Below are 24,100 nucleotides of genomic sequence, written 5' to 3' on the forward strand. Positions count from 1 at the left end.
GCCGGGGCCTCTAGGCCAAAAATGAAGAAGCTCCGGACATCGAAAAAAGCCGCCGGAACCCCAACTAAGTCTCCTGCAAAGGAGAAGGAGCAGCCCCCAACCGCCCAGGTCGCGGGAACTGTTCCTCCTGCTGCAGGGGGGAGCAACATGCCCCCACCCCCTCCGCGAGCTCCGGTCCCCGCCCGGGACGCAGGGGCAGAGCTCGAGGCTTTGGAAATTGTACCCTCCGAGGTACGCATCCCAGTCAATCCCCAGGACCTGGAGAAGATTCCAGAGGCCTTCTAGGGAACGGTGTATGAGTCGGCGAACTACGCCATCAGCCACATTTATAAGTTCAACGAGAAGGAGCTCAGGGCCATCGAGACCAGGAGCCCGGTAGGCATGATGGAGTCTTCACTGGGCATGGCCCTAACGGTAAGCTAACCTCAACCTGTTATGGTTTTTGACTATCATGCCTTGCCCTGTTTTTCCCTTCTCTTCTCTTTTTTTTTCTAAGGCATGCGTCTCTCCGTTTTCGCAGGGCGCCGTTGCCCTTCACCGGAGCATCGCCAGGACCAAAAACAAGCTCGAGGAGATGAGGAGCGAGCACTAGGCGGTTGTGGCCGCCCACTAGACTTCTCTGCAGACGGCTAAGGATGCCTTGGCGGCCTCGCAGGTCGAGCTGGAAGAGACTCGCCCGAAGCTTCAAGAGCTCGAGACCACCCTCGCCACTGCGCGGGCAGACCTAGATACCGCAAAGGCGGAGGCCAAGGCTGCCCTGGCAGCCGAGCGGGCAACTTCAAACACCGCCATGGAAGAAATGTTCTACCAGTGCTGGGCCTATAACCAGGACGCCGACTTCTCTTTCCTGGCAGCGGCCGTCTGGGAGCCCTTGCTGGAGAAGTTCAAAGCTCGCCTCGATAAAGAAGCGCCTTCCGAGGCTAGGGAAGGCTCCGGCGCAGCTGAGCAGGGCGAGACGACGACCTCCAAGGGGCTAACTGGCGGAGCTTAGGGCCTTCCTCTCTATGCCCTTTTCTTGATTATTTTTAGATTTTTCTGTGTAACTTCTGCATGAGGTGCTTACACCTCGAGACAATTTAACTATCAAAATTTTTCTTTATTGATTTACTGCCTTTTGCCTCTACGCATTTAAGTTACTATTTTGAGAAACTTAGTTCGCGTTAATCTTTATCTATATCTCGAGCTCTTTAGGAAGAACAACGATCGATAGATTTAAATTAACTTCTAAGTTTTATGACCTGGTTATATCCAGGAACTTAATTTGAAAACTTAGTTCGTGTTAATTTTTATCAATATCTCGAGCTCTTTAGGAAGAACAACGATCAATAGATTTAAATTAACTTCTAAGTTTTATGACCTAGTTATATCCAAGAACTTAATTTGAAAACTTAGTTCGTGTTAATTTTTATCAATATCTCGAACTCTTTAAGAAGAACAACGATCAATAGATTTAAATCAACTTCTAAGTTTTGCGACCTGGTTATATCCAGGAACTTAATTTGAAAACTTAGTTCGTGTTAATTTTTACCAATATCTCGAGCTCTTTAGGAAGAACAACGATCAATAGATTTAAATTAACTTCTAAGTTTTATGACCTGGTTATATCCAGGAACTTAATTTGAAAACTTAGTTCGTGTTAATTTTTATCAATATCTCGAGCTCTTTAAGAAGAACAACGATCAATAGATTTAAATCAACTTCTAAGTTTTGTGACCTGGTTAAATCTAGGAACTTAATTTGAAAACTTAGTTCGTGTCAATTTTTATCAATATCTCGAGCTCTTTAAGAAGAACAACAATCAATAGATTTAAATCAACTTCTAAGTTTTGTGACCTGGTTAAATCCAGGATAGGACTTAGTTCGTGTTAATCCTTACCAATTTCTCGCATTTTTTAAGAAAAACAACGATCAATCGGTATGAATCAACTTCTAAGTCATTAAGGCGACCTGGTTATATCCAGGTACCATATGCCCCTCAAGTAACTGGGAAATGGTCTTTCGTGGTTACTTTAGATTACACTTGATAACATGTACAAATATAAACAAAAAGTTGATTCTCATTGCTTAATACATAAAAAATGGCCTTTTAGGCCTTACAAGTGAATCATTGATAATATCTCTTCAAATGGATGGCGTTCCAGGTTCGTGGGACTGCCCTTCCATCAAGCCGAGCTAACTTATAAGTTCCCTCCTTAATGACCTCGATGATTTGATATGGTCCTTCCCAGTTCGGTCCCAAGACTCCATCTTTGGGGTCCTTACTGGCCAAGAAAACTCTCCTGAGGACCAGGTCGCCAACGCTAAAGGCGTGATTTTTGACTTTTGAGTTGAAATAGCGAGTGATCTTCTACTGATAATGGGCGAGCTGGAGTTGCGAATCTTCTCGTCTTTCATCAATCAAGTCTAAGGAAGTGCGAAGAAGCTCGTGGTTGCGATCCTGGTCGTATGACTGGACCCTATGCGAAAACACCTTAATTTCCACGGGGAGGACTGCCTCACTCCCAAAGGTCAAGCAAAAAGGAGTATGACCCGTAGGAGTCCGATGCGAGGTCCAGTACGCCCAAAGAACCTAGGGGAGCTGTTCTGGCCAGACCCCCTTCGCTTCATCTAGTCTCTTCTTGAGGCTCACCTTGAGAGTCTTGTTGACAGCCTCGACCTGGCTGTTCGCCTGAGGATAGGCCACGGAGGAGAAACTTTTCACAATTCCGTACCTTTCGCAAAATTCAGTAAACAGGTCGCTGTCGAACTGAGTCCCATTGTCGGAGACAATCTTCTTGGGCAGCCCGAATCGACAGATAATGTTCTTAACCACGAAGTCAAGGACTTTTTTGGAAGTTATTGTTGCCAGAGGTCCCGCCTCAGCCCACTTCGTAAAGTAGTCAATGGCCACCACGGCATAACAGACTCCGCCTTTTTCAGTAGGGAGGGCACCAACCAAGTCGATCCCCCAAACTGTAAACGACCATGGGGACGAGATCATCTTCAGCTCGACTGGGGGAGCTCGGGCAACGGTGGCGAATCGCTGGCACTTGTCGCACTTCCTCACGTATGAGACTGAGTCTTTGGATAGAGTTAGCCAGTAATAACCTTGCCTCAGGACCTTTAAGGCCAAGCTTTGCCCCCCAGTGTGATCTCCGCAAAAACCCTCCTGCACTTCTTGCAGGACGGCCTTTGCCTCGCCTGGAAGAACACATCGTAGGAGAGGTAGGGAGTGCCCATGTCGGTATAACACCCCATCTACTATAGTGTATCTGGGAGCTTGATACAGAATTCTTCGCGCATCATTACGCCCTTCAGGTAGCTTTCCCTCGATGAGATACTCAAGGATGGGGGTCATCCAGGTCGGCCTGGCGTCGATCATCTCGACCTCCGCCCTGGCTTCCTCTATACTTGGTTTTTCCAAGAATTCTACCGGCACTAACCCCAAGGTCTCCGTCTCCCCAGAGGTGGCGAGCTTGGCGAGAGCGTCTGCATTAGCGTTCTGCTCCCGAGGTATCTGCTCGATCGAGCCCCGCCCGAACGCGGACAGCTCAACCTTTACCCTTGCTAGATAGGCAGCCATCTTGGGTCCCCGTGCTTGATATTCACCCAGAACCTGGTTTACCACGAGCTGGGAGTCACTGAAGCACTGGACGGAGCTCGCCTTCAGCTCCTGAGCTATCCTTAGCCCGGCCAGCAAAGCTTCGTACTCGGCCTCGTTGTTGGAGGCCTTGAATCTGAACCTCAACGCCGAGTGGAATCTATGTCCTTCAGAGGATATCAAAATGATTCCAGCTCTGGAGCCGTTCTCATTGGATGAACCATCCACGAATATCCTCCACGATGCCTGGGCCGAGGCAACCTGGGGTGAGTCTTCTGCAGGATCCTCCCGGAATCCTGTGCACTCGGCTACAAAATCGGCCAGGGCCTGACTCTTTATAGCAGTTCGCGGAGTATACAGAATCTCGAATTGGCTGAGCTCGATTGCCCACTTTAACAAGCGTCCCGATGCTTCAGGTTTTTGCAAAACCTACCTTAAAGGCTGATCGGTCATGACGTGTATTGAGTGGGACTGGAAGTACGGCCTGAGCTTTCGCGAGGCCGTGAAAAGGCAGAACGCCAATTTCTCCATCAACGGGTACCGGGATTCAGCTCCGAGAAGTCTCTTGCTGATGTAATAGACTGGCTTCTGAATCCGGTCTTCTTCCTGGACCAACATGGCACTGGCTGCATCCTCCGTGACAGCCAGGTAGAGAAAAAGAGGCTCTCCTGCTTTTGGTTTGGACAGTACGGGAGGCTCGGCCAGATGTGCTTTCAGGTCGAGGAAAGCGCTTTCGCACTCTTCTGTCCACTCAAACTTCTTATTCCCTCTGAGCAGGTTGTAGAATGGCAAACACTTATCGGTGGACTTGGAGATAAACCGATTGAGAGCTGCCACTCTTCCTGTCAAGCCTTGGACATCTTTGCGCGACCTGGGTGAGGGAAGCTCGAGCAACGATCTGATCTTGTCGGATTTCGCCTCGATTCCTCGGGTATTGACGATGAAACCCAGGAATTTTCCCGATGCGACTCCAAAAGTGCACTTCTGTGGATTTAGCCTCATGCCATACTCCCGTAGGATCTTGAAGCATTCTTCCAGGTTGGAAACATGGTTATCGACAGTCTTTGACTTGACTAGCATGTCATTGACGTACACTTCCATGTTTTTTCTGATCTGGTCTGCGAACATTCTATTCACCAACCTTTGATACGTAGCCCCAGCGTTCTTCAGCCCGAAGGGCATGACCTTGTAACAATAAACGTTAGTCGAGGTCATGAAACTGGTGTGCTCCTGGTCCGCCGGATTCATGGCGATCTGATTGTAGCCTGAGTACGCATCCATAAAGGACATGAGCTCGTGCCCCGCCGTGGCATCCACCAACTGGTCAATCCTTGGCAATGGAAAACAATCCTTGGGGCAGGCTTTATTCAGGTCGGAGAAGTCTATGCAGGTCCGCCATTTCCCGTTGGGCTTCGGGACCAGTACGGGGTTGGCGACCCAAATCGAAAACTTGGCTTCACGGATAAAGCCGCATTTTTTGAGCTGGGCTACTTCTTCCTCTAAGGCTTCAGCCCGGGTCGTTCCTAGGCATCTCTGCTTCTGGGACTTGGCAGGAACGCTTTTATCCAGATGAAGTGTGTGCATGATGACACTCGGGCTGATTCTCACCATGTCCTCGTGAGACCACGCAAACACATCTAGGATATCCCGCAGAAATCTGATCAGCTTCGCCTTCCTCTCGCTGCAGAGGTTTTTTCTGAGCTTGACCATCCATGATGGGTTCTGCGGATCAATGTTTACTTCCTCGAGCTCCTTAATAGCTTGGAGCTCGGATCTGTCCTCGCCTATTCGGGGGTCAATATCCTCACTTAAGACGACATTTTCCCCTTCGGCGCTTTGAGGTTTTTCAATCTCAGGACCAGCCAAGGGGTCCCGAGATTCCTCTTCACCACTTTGGATGGCCATTGCCAGCTGCCCGGGTTTTGATTTTCCCTTCATGGAAATGCTGTAGCATTCCCTGGCAGCGAGCTTATCGCCACGGACAGTGCATATTCCCGTGGAGGTAGGGAATTTCATCGCGAGGTGGCGGATGGAAGTGACGGCCTCAAAAGCTATGAGCGTAGGTCGTCCCAAAATTGTGTTGTATGCAGCGGAGCAGTCGATGACCACGAACTCAAGGAGTTTGGAGACTTTCCGAGATCCTTCTCCCAAGGTGATCACCAGCTCGATCGTCCCTATGGCCGCCGATCCTTCTCCTGAAAAACCATACAGCATCATGGAGGTCGCCTTCAGCTCGGCGACAGTCAAACCCATCTTTTCTAACGTGGACCGGAATAGGAGGTTCACCGAGCTCCCATTGTCGATCAGCACCCTCCTGACCCTCCGATTAGCGAGCTGAACTGCTACGACCAGAGGGTCATTGTGCGGGAACTGGACATGACCCGCATCATCTTCTGTAAAAATGATTGGTTGCTTCTCCAATCGCTGTTGTTTTGGAAGGCGCTATTCCGGGACGAACTCTACTCCATTGTGTGCCTTAAGTTCGTTCACGTACCTCTTCTGGGCACCCCTGCTCGTGCCAGCCATATGCGGACCTCCAGAGATGGTGGATATATCCCCTCCTACCACGGGAGGAGGGACGTCATGATCTATCCGAGACCCGGGCTGACTGGCAGGGACTTCTGGAGCAGGTCGACTTGCTGGAACCCTGTTCCGTGCGTACTGAGCCAAAGGGCCGGCTCGGATGAGAGTCTCGATCTCATCTTTTAAATTCCTACAATCTTCGGTGTTGTGGCCAACATCGTTGTGAAAGCGGCAAAACTTGGAGGTGTCTCTCTTCCCTTTTTGGTGCTTCAACGGCTCGGGCCTCTTCCAGGGGAGGCGAGTAGAATTAGCTAGGAAAATATTCTCCCTAGACTGAGTGAGCTCTGTATAAGTAGCATAGACGGGCTTAAACTGGTCCATGGACTTATTCTTCTTTGGGCCGTGCTGGATGCCTTCACCATTCCCCTTTCTTTTGCCGTCACCGAGCTGGTTGTTCTGTGTGACGTTTTGGGTCACTGCCACGACCTCCGTCCCCACTCCAGCGGGCTGATCAGGGACCTGGCTGGTTCCTGCAGCTAAGGCTTCGGCTTCCTCCAAGTTGATCCATTCCTGGGCCCTATTGAGGAATTCGTTAACCGAGCTGACTCCCTTTCTCTGTATATCCTTCCAGAGATCCCCTCCGACGAGGATTCCGGTTCTCATGGCCATGAGCTTGGAGCTATCATCCGCGTCTCTGGCCTGAGCAGCGTCGTTCGCAAATCTGCTCAGGTAGGCCTTCAGAGTTTCACCGAGCTGCTGCCTCACGTTAGCTAGAGAGTCGGCCTGAACGCGGGCAGCCTGGGAGGCTCGGAATGTCCTTTTGAAGTCAGCCGAGAAAGTTTTCCAGGAGCTGATTCACTGTCTTTTTCCTTGCTTGAACCACTGCCTGGCCGGTCCAGTCAGTGTGGAAGGGAATATCAAGCATCTCAGCTCGGGGCCAATTTTGTGAGCCATCATCAGGGTGTTGAACATCCCCAGATGATCCGACAGGTCTCCGTCTCCATTGAACTTAGACAGGTGCGGCATACGGAAACCAGGTGGGTAAGCCGTTGCTGCTATGCTGGGGGTGAAGAGCTCCATCTCGTCCCCTGAATCATATTCATCTTTTTCTTTTTCTGACAGGAGCTTCCTCATCAGCTCCTCCATCTGGGCCAGGCGCTCGAGGGTTTGGTCCTGATGTCCTTGGTTATTCCGGGGCTGTTCAACAGCTCCGAATCCATTGTACATATTTGGTGGGTTATTTCCCATCCTATCTTGAGATAGGTTATTTGGGGCATTCCTGCCGTTACGTACTTCAGACAGGGCCCCCCTTGAGCGAGCATGGCTGTCTCCTCCTGCTGGCTCCCCTCTGTGAGAGTTAAGACGATCTCGCAGGTCGCCCTCCTGGGTGGCTTGTGGACTTTGTGCCGAGCTTAGACGCTGACGTAGGTCTTCGCCAGAGAGGTCGCTCCAGTAGCTCCTGTTAGATAGGCTCGGAGTTCGCCTTTGGTGGTGAGGATCTGGGCTTTCCCTCGGCGCCCTGCTATGTCGGGGAGGTCCGGCTGATGGCGGGTTCCTCCTGCTACTTCCATAGGCTGGAATATCTCGGACGGGCCGAGGAGGAGATGGATATCTGATTGGAGACGGAGGATGCCTGACCGGAGAGGCGATCCTAGTTCCGTCAGGACGGATCAAATTAGGTGGGGGCCTCTCGGCCCTGCCAACCTGCGGGTCCCGCGCCTGGCAATCTGGATGAGGCGCAGGATGGCTGTTGGGGACGGCCTGACGCTGCGAGCCCTCCCTGGACCTCCTTCTGGAATTTCCCTGAGCTCTCCTGGGCGCGCTCGAGGATGGTTGGGAGCTAGGAGTCGAAGTTCTTACCGAACGGCTGTACTGCTGTTGTTCGGCTCTAGGCATTCCTCTGAAGTCTGCCTCTCGTCGGTGCGACGAGGGAGTGGAGTTGGCTGTCGGAAATCTGTCCGAGCGGCTATGCCTGGACCGATTACCCCGGCGAGACTTAGGAGCCTCGCCTTGCCTCTCTCCGACGTTAGTGTCGGTTGTGAGAGAGGGTAGTCGGGCTAGCACATCCTTGATCTGCTGGTTAGCTATTGCTAGCTGGCTCCTCAGCTGAGCATTCTCCATCTCCACCGTAGTGTAATAACATGGGTTCGGATTAGGTGGCCGGGGCGCCGAACTTCCAATGTCGTCTTGGCTCGCCGGCAGCTTTCCGGGCCGCTGTTGGACTTCAGGATTTTGTTAACCAGGGATGGCAGTATGATGAGCCTCCTGCCCATCATGCTGTTCCGTCTAGTTGCCGTGCCTGGATCGAGTAGTCACCATAGTTGGATGTTTGTGACAGCACTAATCGAACTTGAAGCTCTCAATGAAAGCACCAAATTGTTGACGCGGTTGTTCGCCAACAGGTAATTAAGAAAAGAAGAGAAAGGGATTAGTGCTTAGGTTGAACCGAAACAGATAAAAATGATTTTAGAAAATGAAATGGTGACTCAAAATACGTTTTTTGAGTGGTTCAAAGGTTAAAATCCTTCTACTCCACTAGTCAGTATTATTGCTATATACTGGGTATTTGATTACAGGGTATTTCTTACAATATAGAATCCAACCCCTATTAACTCCCAAGGTCTCCATATTTATAGGAGAAGGCACCTGGGAGTTGGTAAGAAGGTCATCCCGTGACCTTCTTACCTATCATGTCAACTCTGTGACATTCATGATTAATTCCTAAACCTGACACATAAGTGTGGTCAAATCAATAGGTAAGGGGATAATGAGCCGCACGGCCCAACCCAATCGTGGGTGTCTAAACACACACGTTCCTGCTGCGTGTCCGAGAAGTCAGGGGTATATCAGACACGTGATGTCTGATATATGCACGTTTACCTTGTGTGGTTGACTTTATAAAAGGTCTCAGTCTCTAACTCCAGCTTGTACCACGAGCTGGATGCTTACCTCGACCTGTTGCCCCAAGAGTCCAGACTCAGTCCTTGAGCAATCTTGGCAAACCCTTAGGTTACCCCGAGCTAAGGAGGTAGGACCTTACGATGGCAGCTCCGGTCTTGGGGATATCCATGTGGTAGTCATGATTTGGCCGTATCTCAGCTCGCTAATCAGCCTGTGGGAAAATCAGGGCGTACAATTACAGATCCAATTATTCTTCGTAACATACACACAAAATTATCCCAATTTTTTAAAACAATTTCCTCATGACTCAGTTAAATATTGTTTCCTACCAAGACTCAGTTAAACCATAATTTTCTCAGAAAGAAAAAAAAAACCCAAATTGATCAAAATGGTGTTTGTTGTGTGCATCTCTCGGAGGGTAACAACACGTCAACTCTCAGAATACACGTGGTAGAATACCCGAAAAATATTGTCTGCCTTTCTCAGAGAGGCTAACGCCACATTAGCAATCCCAGACATATAACACTACAAGAAAAAAGACTTTACAGCGACGACGATGTTACTGTAGATCAAGAAGTCGTCGTTGTAGGTCTACAGCAACGACATGTCGTCGCCAAACGGCGTCGCTGTAGGTTCGTATGTGTAGCAACCTACAACGACGATAAAACACAGTCGTTGTAGTAGTGTTTTACTACAACGATGACATTTTGGTTGCAATAGGGAATCTTTTTTCTCAGTTGGACTGTGATATTGCGACGACATGTCGTCACTATAGGTGATTGCAAAATTTGAAAATTTGAATTTCAAAAACTCCTACAACGACGACATGTGGTCGCTGTAGGTCCGTCGACCACTCCATCTACAGTGACGATATGTTGTCGTTGGAGAGTGTGCGTGTGTTTATATACCTACAGTGACAACACGTCGTAGCCATAGTGTCACGAAATCTCAGATTTCTGTGTTCAGCGAGCACCCTATGGCGACGACATGTTGTCGCTGTAGGTATACAATTTTTTTAAAAAAAATTAATTAATTATATTGATTAAAATTTATTTAATAAAATACTATTTATTAATTAAATAAATAAAATCAATTTATTCAATTAAATAATAAAACTAATTTAATAATATCCATAGTCTCCAAAATGTAAAAAACAAAACATAAGTAGTATTGTCTCCAAAATAAAAAAAAACAACATAAAATATTAATAAGTTCAAAATAAGAATATAATAAAATTAAATGTCATCAAAATCAATTCCAAAATCATTATCGTCGGGTTGTAGTGGTTGTTGTTGTGGTGGTTGTGGTGGTTGTGGTTGCTGTGGTTGAAAGTTTTCCATCATGGACTGTATCATATTCATGTCCAAGTTGATAGGCTGGAATTGTGGAGCTTGGATGTTCGGATTTGTTGCTTGCAAAAATTGTTGCATTTGCTAGAAATTGTTGTTCTGGGTCTGCAACGTCCCAAATTACCTAATGGAATCTGCCTCAGGTGGTACCATTGGAGGGCCGACTGTGGTAGACAAAAATGGTGATGCCTCTGATTGTGAAGAGGATCTAGTGGCGCTTGAGGTAAAGGTACTAGTGCCCTTTAACTTGCGTCCAATATCTCAGTTGTGGCCACAACGTTGACCCAGTACCTTTGAGTCAACTTGTGACTCATTGATAGTGGCACTTCCTGCTGAAGATTCAAATTGAGATTGGGATTGGGATTGAGATTGTGTCTGGACTTCTTGCTGCAAGGCATCCTGCAGTTTAGAAACAAGACAATTAATACATAATATAATTTAATAATATACATACATACAATACTTAGAAAGTTACTTACATATGCATCCTTAGCATTCGTTTTCACCCATCCATGTGTCGGATGATTGTGCATGTCATTGAACATATCGATAATGTTGGGTAGTTCCTTAGTCTGAAGATTTGTCTTTAGAAAAAAAAATTAACAAAATATTAGTTAAATATTGAAATTATTATTAAGATAACTTAAAATATTTCAAATTATCTATATATTTCCATTTACCTTCTTAAATCGAGCAGAAGCATAAGAACTCGATCCATGGAGACTTGGATACTTCTGTTTTGCTCTGTTGGCAACATTTTCCTTTGAGCGTGCCATGAACTGTGGAGTGGTGAAAAGGTCAACCAACTTCTGCCAACTCTCGTTGTCAATGTCCTCCAGTGGATTCTTTCTGGCTGTCTCGATATCATCATACCCTCCATGTTCATCGAAGTGTCTTTTCTATCCTTGTAGCGATCTTGAAACTCTCGCTCAATCCTAGTCTCTATTAGTCGCCACTCTGGGAGAGCTTTGGGAAGAATGAAAAATTCCTTCAAAAAAATGGTGATATTTTTTAAATTATAAAAAAAAAACATTACATGTGAATAAGTAGATAAATTTACCTCAAGTTTTTGCATCAATCTAATCTTGTGCTCATCCGGAACACTCTATCACGAGTCATAATATAACGGAACATGGTGACCAATAAGGTTGCTCATAAGTCTCATGAACAACGTCCCGATATCACCAACTGCTTTGTAGGTTCCCTCCTTCAGATCAAATTGTAGAGCCAACAGACATTTATTGTCATTGACGAGCTGCTGCAAATTTTTGGATTGAGACTGACCTCTTCTTTTTGCGGCAACCGCTACATATGTTAATTAAACAATAAAATTAAATTGAATAAAATAATAACAATTTGTCATTTATTGATAAAAGATAGACTAATTATAGTATATTACCTGTCTCACAGGAAGCAGGAACTCGCGTGGGATCTAGAGGAGGATCACCTGCTCCATCACCGCCATGAGAACGAGCAACAGTAGCAAACATATCTTTGTAGTTTAAATCATTATTAACTTAAAATCAGTTATAGTTGGAGGTTAATTACTGTTGGCCCTCGAATTGGCCAACCACATGGAGTCAAGTAAAAAAATAGAGAATGAGATGAAATCAAGATGAAAAGATAAACGACCTTAAAATATTTCTAGTGGTTCGGCCCCAATAAAATGGTAACAACCTACCTCCACTTAGTGTTCTTATTGATGTATATTTCCAAACACTGTGATCAATGAACTAGGGTTCACGAGTTTCACAAGCTTTTAGATGAATACAATTATCGTGGATAAAAACACTTTATTCCTCTCTTAGAATTTCGAAGTTCAAAAGTCCCCTCTTTTGAGCCTTTTGATTCTTATTTATAGGCTCAAGGAGTTCTACCTGGGCCAATGGGCCTTAATTAGATTTAATACAGGCGTATCTAAATAATAATGGAAATTACAATCAATATGTAATTATAAGATTACATATCTGAAGGAAATAGATGAAAAGATACGTGTAACACCCCACGTCACTATGGCTGCTTCCTGGAATGACGACTGGCCCTACAAACCAGCACGAGTCTTTCCAGTGTGCTTTGTCCTCACTCGCACGCTTCCTGGGAAAACTTCCCAAGAGGTCACCCATCTTGAGATTACTCCAGGTCAAGCACGCTTAACTTTGGAGTTCTCAAGTGATGGGCTACCGAAAAGAATATGCATCTTGTTGATATAGGTAGTACCCATCAATCCATTTAAGCCCTCTTCAACTGTGTAGTCCCATACCTACACAGTCTTAGAATCATCACACTTGACCTTCCCAGACGGTGTGGGATTGCACAGCTTTTTACCCGGTATGTCCCCTTGTGGATCACGGGATTCTGACTGTCACAATCACCCCCCCTTAAAAGTCCGACGTCCCCATCGGCCACACTTCCGGTTGGGTCAAGGATCTTATACCAAGTTGTAACACCCTACTTCCTTATAGTGTTACTAAGTGAGTTTAAAACGTGCAATTAACTCGCTAATCGAGGTTTTAAGACAAAAGTGTAGTTAAACCATAACAGAAATCACATACTTTAAAAAAAATATAACCATTCATTGAAACTTATAAGCGTTTAATATTTGGGATCCCAAAATACTATTTAGAAATATTTACAACTCAAAATATAACAAAAGTCGGCTAAACGAAAAAATTTAGGTTTAACACAAACATCTCCCAAAAATACATGTGGTCGTGGCAGGCAGGCAGGCCAAACATGTACGCGTCGCCTCACGCTCTTCGTACTCATAGTTGGTCGACTTTCCCCTTGCCCTTACCTGCACCATAGAGCACCCATGAGCCGAAGCCCAGCAAGAAAACTCATACAAGAAATTAACATATGAATATCTATCATTCAGAATACAATTAAACCGCCAATGGCTAAACACATACGACCATGTCGTCCCAGGCACTTTTACCAGGCCATGGGTTCGCGGTCTACACCGTGAGGATATCCAGGTATCCTATAGGGTCTTGCCCTGGCAACTCGCACTCCGCGTGCTAAACGCTGCTCCCAGACCCTTGCCATACTCGACCTTGCCGTTCTCGGCCTTCGTCGTTCCCAGCCCTCGCCGTTCCCGGCCCTCGCCGTTCTAGGCTCTTGCCATTCATTCACATATATGCACATATAGCATAATTAAATAAATACTTAAACATATATAAACATATTCAATGGGCTACGCCATGTAACACAAGCTATAGGGCCTCACCCTGCTCTACGGGTACAACAATTTTCTTACCTGTGTCCCGAGCTTTCCAAGCACCGATGTCCCGAGCACAATCCCCTAGTTCGAGCCTCACTGAACCCTAGTCACAACGCATCAACAATATCTGTCCATTAAGTTCTAACCCATTAAATAACTTTAGGTCATAATTCTAGTCTCCGGGACATTGAATTCTATCAATCCGGGTGATAAAATCTATCCTAAGCCTTAACTATTGGATTCCCGTGCCTGAAACCTCCTTAAAGCCCAAAAACACACTAAGTATCGTGGCCCCATGAAGCCATGTCGCGGCCCGCCTCAACCAGAGACCCCCAACCCCAAAACAGGGCAGGTGCGCCGAGGCCCATTCTTGGGCATGCCGCAGAGTGCCCCTCTTCCTGGCCTCCAACCTATTCTAGAGGGTCGCAGCTCAGCAAGAACAATGCCACGGCCCGACCCTTCGAACCCAGAAAAATCCCCCATTTTTACCACAAAAACCTAGCCAATTTACCCCAAAATCAACCTAACAATCCAACTCAATCATCACAACAGTTCTAGAGTGATCCTTGCAACAAAACCCAACAGAAACTAACCCCAAACCTCATCTAGAAGTCAAAGATGATTCTTCATCTAACTCACATGCAACACTCTAAAATACCAGCAGATAACCAAACACAATTAAGATAATCAAGTGCTAGAATGCTTACCTTAACTGATAACTTGGCCCTGAGCTAATCCCTAATCACAGCCAGCTTCAATTCCAAGCCAAAACTCTCCTATGGATCAAAGTCTCCAAGCTTCCAAAGGGAGAAAACTCCAAGAGAGAGAGAAAGAAAGAGGGTTGGTTTCCTTAGCTTCTGAACACTTCCTCAACTTTGTTTTATTTAACTTAAGTTTCTAAGGTTATCTCAACGACTCGGGGTACCAAAAACGTCCACGAGGGAAAAATGGTAAATTTCCCCAATATTCCCTCCTAAACATTCTAAATTCAAATATATCTCTAAATATTTATTTCCATAACCCGATAACCCCATAAAACGTCCAATACTCGAAATACCCCTCGACTCGCCTCGAGTTGGGTTTTCGACCCCATTGTGACTTTCTAGCTAACCGCTCCCTAAGATTGTCTCGGATCGTGCACCACAGATATATCACAAATATATCGTAATAATCATGTCTATGCCCTCAACGGGCTAAAATTACAAACATGCCCCTAATAACCAAACGGGGCCCACATGCATATTTAATTCACCCAAACATGCATTTCTAATCACATATTCATCAAATTCACACATTAACACATTAAACCACTTATTGCCATACAAGCATGCTAATCAAGGCCCTAAGCCTTATTAGCAAATTTGGGACGCTACAATACGACCAGATTGGTCGCCCATAAATATGATGTCTGCCACGTGTATTCCACGTGTAGGTTAATTCTGTCACGTCATCAAGTAATCCTTTTTTGGGTAAACAATTACATAACTTAAATAATTTCGGTAATGCATTTGAAATTATTGAAAAACAAACATTGTTGAGAAAAGTCATATATTGATTCAAAAGTCTTGAAATTAAAACATACAAATATGAATATGCATAAGAAAATATTATTCCTTATCAATGTCGATTCCTACATCGTCATCTATACTTTCTAAATCATCTTCATTAATTTCATCATCATCATCGACATTGATGAAATCATCATCCACATCCGGAACAGATCAAGATGTTTCCCTAATTATGTTGGTGTGACCAAGTCGATCCAAATGCATAATCTCCAACTCTCCTAATTCCACACTGAGTACAAAATTTGATGAAGTGCTATCATGCACGACATCAACCTCGTTATCATCATCGATACTTGGATGATCTCAGATATTTTGATGATTGACTTCTTCTACTACCTTTGAATTTTTGTTTCTTGAAGGATCTTCCAAGTAGAAAACTTGTTTTGCTTGAGTGGCTAGAATAAACTGCTCGTTCTTGTACCATTCAAAATTAATCATGATACTAGCTATGTTATTCTCAGTCACATTTCGACCCTTGCTTGCATCGAAACAATACTGTAGAGTAACCATGGGAATAACATAACTCTACAATTTCCTTAAGTTGGCCATCGGTTCCTGGCACCGAAACTCCACTATTTTGAGTGGTACGTCTTTCGTCACGACTATGTACCAAAAACTTCACACTGTTAACAATGCAAGCAGTGTAGGAGTATGTATTTTGATTGGACCCGTTTGCTAAAGCAAATAATTCATCAGTACACTCAGTTGATTGTACTTGTCGCAAATGATCCATCTATATATTATGAAACAAAAAACAAAATACAATGAGATGAATATTAATCGATACGAATTTCATAAGAATTCTACAATTTTGATAATTTACCTTCAATTTAAACCAGCTAGGGAAATATTTTTGAAGATTTATGTTTGAATTTTCTCTAAGGCATTCACTGCATAGCACAAGGATTAAGGTAAGACAACATTTTTCTATGAGCAACTTACTCCATATATGGTTGGATTTCATGGCAATTGTTGAGTGAAAACCACTCCGCTTCTTTTCGATGAAGATAGTCAAGGGATATGATTTTCTTTTTGCTACTTGGACGACATTATGATTCAAAAACTGACAACTGTCTTTTAGGAAAAACAATCTTCGCATTTATTTTCGGACGATTAAATTTAGTCTGTACGCCCTGAAGATATTGCGAACAAAAAGTCAAAGCTTCATCAGCAACATAATCCTCCGCTATAGAACCTTCAGGGCATGTCTTATTCCTGACATAATTTTTCAACTTCTTCATATATCGCTCAAACGGATGCATCCACCTCATGTAAAATGGTCCTCTGAGGATAGCTTCTTATGGTAAATGAAGAATTAAATGAATCATTATGTCAAAAAAGGCTGGAGGAAAAATTAACTCCAACTTGCACAAAATTTGTATCACTTGATCTTCTACATTCTCCATATCCTTAACAACCAATGTACAAGCACACATTTTCTTAAAGAAATTGCAAAGCTAAATGATTGTCTTCGAAATAGACTTATCCAAGTAGCATCGAACTCCTACCAACAACAGATGTTGCCCAAGAATGTGACAATCATGGAATTTCAACCCAACAATGTTGCCATCATTGTCAGTTACTTTCTTAGAGAAATTTGAAACGAATCCATTAGGAAGTCTAACTCCTTTTACAAACTGACAAAAAAATTGTCTATCATCCAGTGTGAAAGGGTACATAGGATGTGGTTTGATCAATTTTGTACCGTCTTCCTTGAGGTGCAACTCTTCTTGGATACCCCAATTCTTCAAGTCTACTTGTGCGTTGGTGGTGTCTTTAGATTTCTCATTCATAAGAAAAGTACCGAGTAAATTTTCGCAAACATTTTCTCTACATGCATCACATCTAAATTGTGCTCCAATTCAAGTTCAGACCAGTAATCAAGTTCAAAGAAAATACTATTTTTACTCCAATTAAGCTCTTTTGGATCTCGCTTTCTTTTCACACCCCCGAAACTAACATGTTTGCCCGGTAAATGATCTCGAACATGCGTTAATTGTTCGAGTATGTCTTGACTACTAAATTTTCTTGGAGGACGTCATTTTTCATAATTCCCATCAAACAAGCGAGTCTTCTTCCACTTATGCATAGAAGATAAGAATCTTCTATGACCAACATAAGTCGTCTTCCCAATTACCCGACATGAATGAGTGTCTTCGTTGCATGAAGGACATGTTATAACGCCCTAGTTACTCCAAGACAGTTACTGTGAACTTTGAACCGTGCTTAACTTGCTAATCGAGTTCTTTGGTTATTGTAGAGTCCAAGAACTTTACTTAGCTAGTTAGATAGTAGTATTATAGTATGTATAGTGTTATCTTTGTAACTGTGGATTTTTGGTTCAGACCGGGAATGATTTGGACACTCATAGTAGTACTTATAGATTTTCTAAGTTTAACCTATAGTTTAAGAATATTAAGTATAACCTAAGGTTTGATTATATGACTGATATTAAGGATAATATTTGTTATACTATAAGGTTTAGATGAGGACCAATAGGATTTTAAGCACATGTTATGAATGGGTGATTAAGGATTAAGTATTTTGAGGATTTAGTTTGAATGCAATAGGGTCAGTCAGCAGCTTTGAATACGTTGAGGGCTTAGTCAAGGCTATTTACTCCATTCAAACTTAGCTAAAAATGTGTAATTTCGTGTTTAAATATTCAGCGTGTGCCGATATATCGCAGCACGTAGATACGGAAAACACGAAACGATGCATGGTCGCCTCGGGCATACTGGCCCAGGCGATATATCGCCTACAGGGGGCGATATATCGCCTCCTTCAGCATGATTCAAATATTTTTGAATTCTTTTTCCTTCAGCCATTCAACTTCTTCATAAATCCAGCATCTTTTGAACGAGTCTTCAGCCTCTGTTGAACGATTATTCAAATTATTTTCACCTAAAAAGCTATTATTTTTATTCAAGTAAAATTAAGATTCCTTCATTCCCAAACTCTATAAATAGGACCTAGTACCAAGCCATTATTCACATTTTGCTCTAAGTTCAGAGGCTGCAAGTGCTAAGTGAGTGTGAGAGTATAAACACCTGGGTTTTGGGGAAATCATAAGCTTAAACATCATAAGCTTATCAAACACTTTGGGAAGTAAGATTTCATAGTATTTCGGTTCGAGGGTTAGATTGATCTACAAGTCCTCAAGGTATTCAATACACTCTAGTTCATTGGTTTTATGTTATGTTTCTCTTCTCTTAGTCTTCTACTCAGTCTTCTAACCTCATTCTTATCTTGATTAGGGAATCTAAGTTCTTGAGCACATAAGTTTTGGTAAGTGTGACTTTCAATAGTTTAGTCTTTCCATTCCTTTCATTTCATCTCTTTTTCTTCATTAGACTCAACCTGTTATATATGGTTTTAGGAGTGTTCCAAAAAGTCCCAACGCTGTCCTCTTATCCCGGTAACTTTGGTAAGGAAAATAGGATAGAATCTATATGTTTTATGCTTATGTTATCTTATGTGTTATATGTTATAAATATGTTATGAATATGTATGTGTGTAGGCTTGGGCATATGACCCATATGACTAACAAGACCCCAAATGGGTTATGGGCATATGACCTACTTAGCTAGTAGGACCCCACTAACCCCATGGGCATATGACTTGTTTAGTCTATGGGACCCCAAGTAATAATGGCCATTATAATAAGTGTATGTAATAAGTGTATGTAATAAGTGTTACGATATGTCTTTATGTTTACTATGAAACTTTATGTTTATGACTATGTGTTAGATTTTCCTTGCTGGGCATTAGGCTCATTCCTTTTTGTTTTATGTGCAGGAAAATAGCTATTAGTGGCGGTAAGGTTCGTGGATGCTTGGAGATTGTGTATCGATGGTGAATGGAGGCAAGGAGTCGAGAGTTCGATTTTTCGAGGATGTAGTCTTGTTTTACCTTTTTATGGGTTTACATGTATTTTTCCACACTTTCTATGTAACTCCTTTTCACTTTAAGTTATGTTTTGTTTTAAAGACAATGGGTACCCATATCCTACCTATTTTATGAAAGTAACTTTTGTTTCTACAAGCTTCTAATAAATTTATGGTATTTTCGCAAATGTAAGTCTTATTAAGGTTTGTATGTATAGTTTCATTAATGGTCCAAAAGTTTAGAGTAGTGGGTCATTACAGTTATAAACGTGCATCTAGGTGTTATTAATAGGTTAAGGTGAAAAACCAATCAAAAGGAAATGATATATTTTATTTAAAACATAAAACTGTTCATGGGACCATAAAAGCGTTTACAAGTTATTTACAATCCAAAATGGTCATTACAGTACAAAAGTTACAACCCACCGACCTAAACGGCAAAAATAGGGTTAACCCCTAGTTCCTCTAAGAAACTCATTGGCTGTGGTGGTCAAGCGGCCGCATATGTACACATCACCACCTAAGCTCTCCACTCAAGGCTGGGTGAGCTTTTCTTTCCCTTTACCTGCACCATATAGCACCCATGAGCCAAATCCCAACAAGAAAACTCAATACTGCATGTATATAATATCAAATGATGATCATGATAATCATCCAGAGCTTATAGCCCCAAAAAAAATGAAAAAAAATCAGCTGTCCCCAATTTACTGTCTCTTCCCTGTCTCACCAATAATTTTGAGACACATCATTTATTTATTTAACAGATAATTAAATTTCTTGATAACGTTAAAATGAGTTAACAGAGCTTTTAATTCTTTCTCCTAAATTAATATTAAATTTAACATTAATATCTGACTTTTCATATTCACATTAATATTAAATAATTTTTTTTTTCCTTCTCCTATTTTTTTGCAGAAGAAAACGTTCTTTCTTTTTCTTCCTCCTATTTTTTTGCAGAAGAATACAAGTAAGTAACATTTTTTTATTTTTTTTTAAATATCTTAAGTAACATATTAAGATTAAACAATCAATTTTTTTTCCTTCTTCTATTTTTTTCAGAATAAAACATTCTTTCATTTCTTTGCTCCTATTTTATTGCAAAAGAATACAAACAAATTATCTATGCCATTATATCATATTCCAGTCACGATTTCATCAGGTTAAAATCATAATAATTAAGTTATACAAAATAAATACTAATTAAAATGATATATACAAAAACTAAATAAATAAATACAAAAGATAAAAAAGGAGTGGCCATATTTATCTTGAACGTTCATACTCATCTTATACATACATATTTATGTATTAGTGGTTTATGTATTAGTGATTTTCTTGAAGATAAAGCAATATTTTTTTTATCACTTTTATCTTCCTTTATCTCTTTGCTTAATAGCTACCATTGTTTGCTGGGGTGGATATATATATATATATTGCAAGAGTCACTAATAAATTTAATATTAGTCACGTTATAAAAAATTATTAATGACTTTGATAATAAAAACAAAATAGAAAACCATATGAATATTATTGTTCTCAACATCCTTATAATAGTTAAAATCTAATCATAAAAAATCTAGCACTCCGAATTTAATAAGTATCTGATAAAATCACAATTATAAATTAAATTTCGAATACGTCAACCAATTTTAGGCTTCGAAAATAGCCAACTCCAACAAACCAAATCCTTATATATTCTTGAAAAATTGGTTACCTTCAAATCCAAAAGATGTAGACTCAGCCTGTATATGCATAATTATAATTTTATAAGTAACAATTAAAAAATATACATCATTTATGATTATTATTGAAAGTCAATATACCTGTAAGAGCAATTCAGTCATGCTTGTTCCTATACTTGAATTTTTAGGTGTCATACCAATCTGTAGAAAATAAAATATAATATTATCTATATATAAACATAACTCTTGATAAAATAAGTTAATAAAAAAATATAATATATTACATGGTTAAGATTAAATGAAGTTGTGGAGAATGGCAAATCTGGTTGAAAAGGTGGCATATAGTTATTGACTTGATCGTTGTTGTTAAAGTTTGGTGATACCTATAAGATAAAATATGTAAAGTTTAATATTGTAAAATTATATAATTGAAAAAATAAAGTGAAAAAAAATCAAGAATAAATACCTGTTTCGTAGACGATTTTTTTTTTGGAAACTTTGGTTTTCTTACACATATTCTCAAGAGAATTCTTTGGACGTGAAGAGCTACCACAAATTCTCTTATTTTTTGTTTTTATACATTTTAATGTTGTATCAATTCCAAAGGTAGTATGACTCTCCTCTTTACTTTCAATTCTTTCTTCTCTCAAACATGCATCAACATCATCCCAAAGTCTTTTAAAGCCATTTCTAGCAACTTTATATGCTTTTCTGATGCTCTTGTTACAATATGAGTGTAAGATCTGGACAAATCTTGATAACGCATTGCCAAACATGCTTTAGGATCATCTCCCTGTTTAATCTCAGATGTACTACTTGTAGCTCCCATCTTCGCATGCTTTGTCCACCTCTTTAAAATGTATTGAGAAGGTATTTTCAAAACATTATGAAAGGAAAATACTTTAAGAATATGTGAGCACAATATTCCTGCAAACTCAAACTTCTTGCAACTACATATCGCTCCATCAACTGAAGAGTCATATTTAACTGTGTGGTGAAAATACTTACCATTAGGAGTAAGCTTATACTCTGCCACTGCTCCTAGCTCAGTACAAAATTCCATAGCACAGTTATAAGCCTTTGAAAACTCAACCTCAAACATTCTCAACACTGCAGGGGTATACACATATGCTGCATGATTCAAAATTTCAATTGGGAGAGATGGTGCTAAATTGCGTTGACTTACTCTAAAGTCTGCTTTTAACTCTTCATAACGACGATCATCAATTAACCTCTCAAAATGTTTGAAAAAACGCAACAAAGTGTGTTGATAGCTAACATACTTTTTAAGTACATTATTCATGCTTTCACTTCGTTGAGTAGTAGTCATATTTGCACAAAAAGTCTCTCTTCCATATATAAGTGCCCACTTCTCCTTCAACTCGAATTGTTTTGCCAACCAATCATTATTTTCAAGATTATATTTCCCAAGCATGTTCCCCCAAGCCTCAATGAATTCACACTCTTCATCATATTCATATATGCAATTTCCAAAATCCATAGCAAATTCACGAAATCTTTCAAAAACACTACTCAGGTGTTTTGCTGCATTTTGATACATATGCCAAATGCATAAGCGATGATAAGTCTCTGGCCATTGGGATCTTAATGCCTTTGCCATTGCTGCATCTTGATCAGTAAGAATAGTTTTTGGTTTTTTCCCTGACATTGCTGCTACAAAAGTATCAAATAACCACATAAAGGTTGCAGTAGTTTCATCATATAACAATGCAGCCCCAAATATAGTGGTTTGTTTATGATGATTTACCCCCAACGAACATAGCAAAAGGTCGGCAATCATGATTTTTTCGGTAGGTTGTATCAAAGCAAACAACATCACCAAAGTTATGATATGATGCCATCATGTGTGCATCTGCCCAAAAAATATTCGTTAACAAATCATCTTTGTCCACTTGCAAAGCATAAATTTTTTTTGGATCTTTTGACTTCATCTGTTGAAGATATTCAAGAACACCACCTGTATCTCCTGTACGCATTTGAATAGTTCTTTTGGTGCGTATATAATTCTGACAATCATCCAAAATAAATCCAAGATTTTCATGTCCACCAGCTCGCCTAATCATTAGTTCCATACTAGCTTTAGGAGCAATTCCTGAATTCTCAGCCAATTCAATTTCAAATGCTTAAGCAGGGGTTATTCTTCTTTGTGACCTATGTAAGTGGCTCTTACTAGGGCTTGAAGTCATATGTGTATGGTCCGCATAGAATTCAACAACTTGATAATTTCCAAATTGATGAAGTTTTATCTTCATCCTCGCCAAACAACCAAACCTTGTTTCAGCACGATGACATTTCACATTATCATATCGTTTATCTTTTTTGCGAAAGCCTTCACATGAGCAACAAAAAGTTCTATCTTTTACTTTTCCATCTTTATTATCCTTATGCCCTTTGCTTCTTCGTATGCTAAATCCAACTTTATAAGCATAAACATTATAAAAATTGTAAGCTTGTTCTTCAGTTTCAAATTCCATACTAACCTTTGGTATCTCTTCATCAGGAATGTTGGAATGAATTTGCTTTATTTTTGCTGCACCATCAATTGTAACTTCTTGGTCTTTATTACTTTGATTGTTGGAATGTCCTTCCATATCATCTATATCGATATTCATTATTTAAAAAAAAAAAATCAGATGTTAATTTATATATGTTTAAAATAGAAGATATGCTAAAATTAATCTAACATCTAGAAAAAATGAATTTATTTTTGCTATTATACAATAGAAAGAAAATAATAAAACAACATTTTGAAGAAGATATTTCATTAGTTAAGATAATATCAACTAACTTAGCATGGTATATGAGAAATAAATAAAAATAAAAACAAAAGCTTGCATCAAAGAAAAAAATTCCATATCAGCAAAATTAAGTTTTAAATAAATATTAATTAATATAAAATAATTAAAGTAATCATGTTAAAGATATATGACAAATAATGAAAAAAAATTGATGAAACCGTAGACTTAATATACAGTAGCATATCTTTAATAATTTAAAATTGATGAAACCATAGACTTAAAAAAAAATTGATGAACCGTAGACTTAATATATGACAAATTTCGGTAGAATCATAAAAGAAAAAAAAAAGAAGTATATATACTTAATATACAGTATCATATCTTTAATAATTTAAAAAAAATAAAAAAAAATGTTACTTACTTGTATTCTTCTGCAATAAAATAGGAGCAAAGAAAAGAAAAAATGCTTTCTTCTGCAAAAGAATAGGAGGAAGGAAAAAAAAGAACGTTTTCTTCTGCAAAAAAATAGGAGAAGGAAAAAAAATTATTTAATGTTAGTGTGAATATGAAAAGTCAGATATTAATGTTAAATTTAATATTAATTTAGGATAAAGAATTAAAAGTTCCGTTA

At 40.9% G+C, this 24,100-nt stretch overlaps 1 protein-coding gene across 1 annotated transcript; it reads right to left on the bottom strand.

Annotated features, from left to right (window-relative positions):
• Window positions 1-20,618: 20,618 nt before the first annotated feature.
• LOC133806677 (protein FAR1-RELATED SEQUENCE 5-like) lies at window positions 20,619-23,343 on the bottom strand. The gene is made up of 7 exons (XM_062244772.1): window positions 22,998-23,343; window positions 22,479-22,823; window positions 21,363-22,384; window positions 20,995-21,093; window positions 20,852-20,911; window positions 20,743-20,770; window positions 20,619-20,629 (listed from the first exon to the last, which is right to left on the bottom strand). Exons 1-7 carry the CDS (start codon window positions 23,341-23,343, stop codon window positions 20,619-20,621), a joined length of 1,911 nt encoding a protein of 636 aa, XP_062100756.1.
• Between the last annotated feature and the right edge of the window lie 757 nt (window positions 23,344-24,100).

This window comes from Humulus lupulus, chromosome X (assembly GCF_963169125.1).
Source record: "Humulus lupulus chromosome X, drHumLupu1.1, whole genome shotgun sequence".
In the NCBI taxonomy this organism is placed as follows: Eukaryota; Viridiplantae; Streptophyta; class Magnoliopsida; order Rosales; family Cannabaceae; genus Humulus; species Humulus lupulus.

Excerpts from the sequence above, each read along its gene's own strand:
- LOC133806677 (XM_062244772.1), bottom strand. The coding sequence starts at position 23,343 with ATGAATATCGATATAGATGATATGGAAGGACATTCCAACAATCAAAGT. Across the intron at positions 22,385-22,478 it reads TTTTGCTATGTTCGTTGGGG|CAGCAATGTCAGGGAAAAAA; the intron begins GTAAATCATCAT and ends ATACTTTTGTAG. Across the intron at positions 20,912-20,994 it reads CTTCATTTAATCTTAACCAT|ATTGGTATGACACCTAAAAA; the intron begins GTAATATATTAT and ends TATTTTCTACAG.